Source organism: Girardinichthys multiradiatus, chromosome 12 (genome assembly GCF_021462225.1).
Source record: "Girardinichthys multiradiatus isolate DD_20200921_A chromosome 12, DD_fGirMul_XY1, whole genome shotgun sequence".
Lineage (NCBI taxonomy): Eukaryota > Metazoa > Chordata > Actinopteri > Cyprinodontiformes > Goodeidae > Girardinichthys > Girardinichthys multiradiatus.
In genome coordinates, this window is record NC_061805.1 from 20,075,231 (window position 1) to 20,082,077 (window position 6,847).

General features: G+C 42.4%; 1 protein-coding gene across 1 annotated transcript; it reads left to right on the top strand.

The window, feature by feature from the left end:
- Window positions 1–954: 954 nt before the first annotated feature.
- Window positions 955–6,206, top strand: lipg (lipase, endothelial). The gene is made up of 10 exons (XM_047382576.1): window positions 955–1,224; window positions 2,723–2,913; window positions 3,008–3,187; window positions 3,589–3,700; window positions 3,791–4,009; window positions 4,156–4,398; window positions 4,564–4,681; window positions 4,970–5,197; window positions 5,396–5,500; window positions 5,579–6,206. Exons 1-10 carry the CDS (start codon window positions 1,152–1,154, stop codon window positions 5,589–5,591), a joined length of 1,482 nt encoding a protein of 493 aa, XP_047238532.1. The 5' UTR covers window positions 955–1,151; the 3' UTR covers window positions 5,592–6,206.
- Window positions 6,207–6,847: the final 641 nt, after the last annotated feature.

Here is a 6,847-nt window from a genome sequence, read left to right on the forward strand (position 1 = left end):
GTTGACCAAAACTAGGACGAGAAATGGAATGGTTCAGATCGGCCTAGTCAAAGCTCAGACATGAATGCAATTGAGACTCTGTGGAAACTGTGGATTTTCTGAGATGCTGTCCATCTCTGAACATAAATTTGTAAAGGTGCAGCCAAACACTTGCAGCTGTGACTGCAGCTGAAATGTGAACAAAGCATTACATCAGAGGGGCTGAGTAGTGCACACCACTTATCAGATTTTTCTTTGTGCTAGAAATTAAAAAGCATATATTGTTTTCCTTCCACGTCACAATCATTGGTAACCTTTATGTTGGGTCTATCAACTAAAATCTTAATAAAACATATTTAGGTTTGTGGTAGTAATGTGGCAAAAAAGTCAGAAAGTTCTGCAAGGGTGTAAAGAAATAAACCCAGGTACCTAAGGGGGATAGAGTGGCAGGTGTCATTTCCTTCTGGTAGGGCCTGATGTATGTACACACAAACAGTGGCTGTATTGTAGCAGAGACCCCCATGCGTGAGTGGGTCCATTCTTCGCCTCCTGCATTGAAACTGGTCTCCGTGCTAAACTGATGGTTTGGCTGCGCGCCAACAAGAGGGGAAAGATGCTTTCAGTGGCGGGGGGTTGGGGCTTCTCCATCCCCCCACACAAACACGGCCTTTTAAATATATTGCACGGGGGTGGATTGTTTCCATTCCATGACACGGCTCAGAATATTGTCAGCTTTTTCAAAACAGGAAAAAGTAACTTTTTTACGCCTTGTTTCCGCCATCCACTGTTTATGTTTTCACACCCCCTCAGTGACTGACAGAGGCATGAAAAAGCCTTGCCGGGACTTGCCACCACAAACGTGAGAGACTACCATTCGAGCGATGCCACGCCCTTTGCGTAAATAAATGGGGGTTGGACCAATAAGATCCACGATAGATCAGCCGATGATCAGATGACTTTCAACGAAAAGTATTTAAAACTCAAGAGGCATCGTTCACAGAAGGATTAAGCATTTCTAGAGGCGTGCTTCCGAAAGAGGACGCACCGGTTCTCCTTTTGTTATACGAACCACATTCACTTCATTACCTCAAGGAGCAGCAGCCAAAACCGGACGTTTAAGAATTGCTTACAGTTTTTTTCAAGTGTTGCTCTCTCAGGTCTGTGACTGAGAAATGAATCATAAAATCATTTTTCTATGGACTTTTCTACTGCATTTCGCTGTTGGGGAAAACACTGTTCTTAAAGGTGAGAGCTCGAAGTCTATTGTCCGTTTAGTCATTTCTTTGTCTAAATGTATTGGTTGATTTTAACAGTATGGCAGGGATTCCTGGTAATATTATGATACATTCAAATTTCCCTGCTTAATTGTAATGAATCAGAGCAAGTGAGGCAGAACAGAAAAGCGGGGATGGATTTGAAGAGCCCAGAGTGCGACGTGTCCTGTTTGGGAGCGCATCAGGAACCTTGAAGGAAGGCTATCCCAACGCCACGTCTCCCCACCCACACACCTCTCTGCCTGCTGGAACCGATCTGACATTTGCTCCGCTGGATCCGCGTTTTACTGCGGACTGCTCGGCTGAAGTCATCTTTGGTCAATGCGGCTAATTATCAAAAACGTGTTGGTGTTGGAACAAATTGTAGCGGCTGCCACACAGAGGCAAACTCTCTTAAAATCGACTCGACCGGTCAATTAAACGCTGAATTAAATGAAATCAGCTGCGTCCGGGATGAATGGAAACAGTGCAGCGTTTTGGCTTTAAGTCTGACAGCGGTAATTACGAGCTGCAGCTGTGTTAAAGAGGGAGCGACGGCCCCAGTTTGGGCTCTGCGCCCGCAGGCTCCTGTTCGGTTTGGGGTCCTTGGTGCAGCAGATGTCCGCCACTTCAGCCGGACGCTGCAAGTGCCAAAGTGTAGCACTTGGATGGGCTTTGATTTCATTTAATTCTAAAGAGACTTTTCTGACATTTTGTGCGCCACATAATCAAAATGTCTTCCCCCTTTTCCCCCAATCCCAAATCAAAGAATCATTTTTAAAATGTTGACTTTACATTTATGTATCCATTTATTTTTTTTTTATCTTCAGTTTAGTAAAATTGAACCAATTCACAAAAAAATATCCCAAGGCACTTAATAAGATAAACTGATCCAGTTTATATCCAGAAATGTAAACAATGGCATCAAAAACTGATTGAAATTCAACCTAAATCACTGCCACTGGGGCTGTTGCATAGATGCATTGCTTTGCAGCAATTCTTCAATCTGAGCATGCATGTGGTGACAGTGGAAAGGAAAGGCTGCCTTTTTAAAAAGGTAGAAACCTCCACTAGAACCTGGCTCCGTGTGAGATGGTAATTCTTGCGACTGACTGGGGGTTCATGAAAATGGAGCAGACTCATTAAAAAACCCCAGCTCCAATCTATTTAATAAAAAGCAAAGTTAGTGAGTTGCTGGCTACAGTAGCTTGTTCACTGCCTTTCTTTTTTTTTTTTTGCAAGTGGATTTAATGCAGATTAGCCCATGTGTATGATTTAGAGTGAGAACATGGGAGTTTCTGGGAGCGATACAATAGCCCCCCCCCCCTCCAAGAAGGTGACCCAGCTGAACTTAGAAATGCCCAAACAGGTCTATCTATTTTCCGTTTACCCTGTTGTCGTTATTTAGTCATTGTTTCTGAAAGCGCATTTGGATTAAACTACCACTTCATTCCTTTTTAAGTGTATTTATTTACATTTCTTCTCACTAGATGAAGACGAGGGGTTTGATGAATCATCAGCAGACCATACGACTACCCGTGGCATGATTAAGTACAATATGAGGAAGAATTTAGACTTGGACCAAGAAGGGTGCTACCTGCAGACTGGCAAGAAGGCCTGTTTAGAAGAATGTGGCTTCAACGCCACAGCCAAGACTATCTTCATCATTCACGGCTGGACGGTAAATGCCTGTGCTAAAACATGTTTTCATCTGAATTCACCATTTTAAAAACTAGACCTGCAGTGGTTCTTATTCTTTGCTGCCCATCTTTCAGATGAGCGGCATATTTGAAGCCTGGATGTACAAGCTGGTCTCTGCAGTGATGCAGCGTGAAAATGAAGCCAACGTGGTGATTGTTGACTGGATCCCCTTGGCACAGCAGCTCTACCCTGACGCAGTCAACCACACTCTCGCTGTCGGTCTTGATATTGCCAACATGCTCGACTGGCTCCAGGTGTGTATGGGAAATAAACCCCCCCAACCCCCAAAAATAATGGTATTGGTGACAGATGCATAAATGCTTGCACAAATGTTGCATTCAAGTTTCCCTTTAGGAATAAGCTTTTTATATAACGGCAAAGCGGGATTGGTCTTAAATTTAGTTTGTATGATTTTTGCCAGAAATGATTGTAGAACTGAGGTGACTGCAAATAAATTCATACTTGTCAGCGGTCTCAAACACTCCACTACTGTGTAGTTTTAAACAGTTTCCAGAGAGTGGGTAAGATTAACTGGTTCGACTGACCCTGGCTCAGATGCAGGCTTGCTTCTTTATTACTGAGTGGAACTAATAACTCATCTACTTTATGGCAGCTGTTTTAATAATTTCTTTTCTTTTTTTCTCCATTCAAACAGGAGGAGCTGCAGCTGCCTCTGGAGAATGTGCATCTAATTGGATACAGTTTAGGGGCTCACGTAGCAGGTTATGCAGGAACCTATGTAAAAGGGACTCTTGGTAGAATCACCGGTAAGCTAAATACACTTAATGCCTCTTCAAAATATCTTTACCCAGCAAATTTGAGTTCCTATTAGTTTAACCAATCTGGGTTTCTTGTAGGTCTTGATCCAGCAGGGCCCATGTTTGAAGGTGTGGAGGAGAAGAAACGCCTGTCCCCTGATGATGCTGATTTTGTGGATGTTCTGCACACATATACCCGAGAGGCTTTAGGCGTGAGCATTGGGATCCAGCAGCCAATTGGAGATGTTGATATCTATCCAAACGGTGGCGACGTGCAGCCTGGCTGTGCACTCGGTGACGTGCTGGCAGCAGCAGGAAGTGAGTCCTTACGGCCAGGCCATTGTGACCTTTCCTGTTTTTTTTTTTTTTTTTTTTTTTTTTTTTCAAAAGACTCAAACTGATTTCAAAAGGTTTTTACAAATTATTAAACGGTATGCCTAATTATTTTCCCTTATTTTCTCCAGATTTCATGGAGGTGATGAAGTGTGAACACGAGCGAGCTGTGCACTTGTTTGTTGACTCCCTGATGAACAAGGACCACATGAGCTACGCCTACCAATGTATTGGTCCAGATCGCTTCAAAAAGGGAATCTGTCTCAGCTGCCGCAAAAACCGCTGCAACAACATTGGCTACAATGCCAGAAAGATGCGCAAGAGGCGTAACAGTAAGATGTACCTGAAGACACGAGCCAACACTCCTTTCGGGGGTAAGAAACAGGACACAACCTGGAAATTATGGCTTTATCTTTTACTATGTTTACTTTAGTAAGTCATGAGTAACTCTGCCATAAACTACAGGAAGTTCTACAGCATGTGAAGTACTATTGTACACACCCGAGTGGATTACACATTAACTCTTCTCTCAATTGAAGGTTACCACTATCAAATGAAGATGCACGTGTTCAACAGGAAGCAGTCTGACTATGCCGATCCAACCTTCTATGTGAAACTGTATGGAGGACATAACGATACAGGAAACATTTTTGTTGTGTAAGTTTAAAATCTAGCCTGAAAAACCAGTCCTGCTGGAATGTTTTGATATGTTTTGGCTCAATTATAACAAATCGGCTGCCTGCATGATTCTCTAGGATGCCTGCTAAAAGCCATGCAGTAAATTTGACTTGATTTTGTTTGTCTAGACACGGTTGATCAGACTTGGGATACAACAAGTTAAATAGTTTCTTTGCATGTAACGGATTCAGCTCGTAGGATTTCTGATGTTCAGAGTTCAGCTGCTTTAGGTGGTTTTCTGACTATCCCAATGTATCTTTTGTGCAGCCATGATGATCCTATTGGCCTGAACTTCACCAACACTTTCTTGGTTTTCACCGAAGAGGACATCGGTGACCTGCTGAAGATCCGTCTGAGCTGGGAGGGGGACTCTGAATCCTTGAGCTCTGTATTCAAGTACATCAAAAACTCTTTCTGGAACTGGAACGCCAAGGCCGCCAAACCTGTGCTAGAAGTCCGACGGATTCGTGTAAAAGCTGGAGAAACCCAGAAAAAGTAAGCAGGCTTGGGGAGGTAGGAGGACATAGAACATGGTTATCAAACTCCTGCCATCAAGAGCCGGTGTCCCTGATCCAAAACAACTGTATTAAGTTACCACCTCAGTGTGTCACAAGATTCTTCAGAGGCCTGAAAACAAATGCATGGCATGTTGAGGGATGTGTTTGGATTAAAGTGTTTTTGTTTTTACTGCAGGTTTACTTTCTGTGCGCAAGACCCTTTGGAAACGGAGATTTCTCCAGGGGAGTCGATGACCTTCGTAAAGTGCCGTGATGGCTGGGAGGTTAAACCTAGAAAACGGTACCCAATGTACTTTTCTTTTTTTTTTCCCCAAATTTAAAATGTTTCATGTATAGTAATTCTGAATCTCCTCAACAGGCTACCAATGTAAGACGTTGGGACTACAAATGACCAATGCACAGTCACCATGGGGAGCCCCAGTGTTGGTCAGGGAGAAGCACAATCTTCTCTTCACTTCTGCACTTTCATTGGATTTATTGGTGCACTGGGGAAGGAGGCTTCAGGTCTCAAATGTTTCTTGAAATAAGGATGTTGGGGAGTGGGGTCATCTTTCTACAAGAAAGCTGGGAAATTGTGCACGGGCTCTTAGCTGTGGAGGTCCTGCTTGTGTTGAGACTGCTGGGAAAGTCATTGTACGTTCCTCTTGTGTGGGCTAGTGAAGTAGAAGAGTTTTGTGCCAGGAGACACACCAGCCATTGTAGACTATACTGTATGTTTTTAAAATATTTTATTTATTAAAAAAAATAAGCACTGCAAGACCAACATAATTTATCAGCACATCCCATAATGGAGCACATGTTGAATTCTTCCAGATGCAGTATTTAATGTGTGTATGTTGATGTGTTTGACCAAGAACTGCTGAGAGATTACTTATGCACTGTATTTTGATCTGTTCGGTACAACATAGTGTTACAAAGTGAGTCATTTTGGGGTGTGTGTAAATAGTGTAAATATTTTTTGCAAAATAAAGTCATTTGTAGGAACATTTGTTTGCATCTTATTTTTAAATGGAGGGTGGTGTTCTGCTAGTTTTATACAGTAATTCTCTTGAGCAAGTAGATTTTTACAGAAAATTTGCCTATTTTCAAAATTGCATTTGCGCTTGCAAGCTTTGCACGGGTAAGAGTTGAGCTGGCTGAGCCCCCCACCACAGACCCTATCTACAGGTTCTTCTCAACAAATTAGCATATTGTGATAAAGTTTATTATTTTCTATAATGTCATGATGAAAATTTAACATTCATATATTTTAGATTCATTGCACACTAACTGAAATATTTCAGGTCTTTTATTGTCTTAATACGGATGATTTTGGCATACAGCTCATGAAAACCCAAAATTCCTATCTCACAAAATTAGCATATTTAATCCGAGCAATAAAAGAAAAGTGTTTTTAATACAAAAAACGTCAACCTTCAAATAATCATGTACAGTTATGCACTCTATACTTGGTCGGGAATCCTTTTGCAGAAATGACTGCTTCAATGCGGCGTGACATGGAGGCAATCAGCCTGTGGCACTGCTGAGGTCTTATGGAGGCCCAGGATGCTTCGATAGCGGCCTTTAGCTCATCCAGAGTGTTGGGTCTTGAGTCTCTCAACGTTCTCTTTCACAATATCCCACAGAT

Excerpts from the sequence above, each read along its gene's own strand:
- lipg (XM_047382576.1), top strand. The coding sequence starts at position 1,152 with ATGAATCATAAAATCATTTTTCTATGGACTTTTCTACTGCATTTCGCT. Across the intron at positions 4,399-4,563 it reads AGCCAACACTCCTTTCGGGG|GTTACCACTATCAAATGAAG; the intron begins GTAAGAAACAGG and ends TCTCAATTGAAG. Across the intron at positions 4,682-4,969 it reads ACAGGAAACATTTTTGTTGT|CCATGATGATCCTATTGGCC; the intron begins GTAAGTTTAAAA and ends TCTTTTGTGCAG.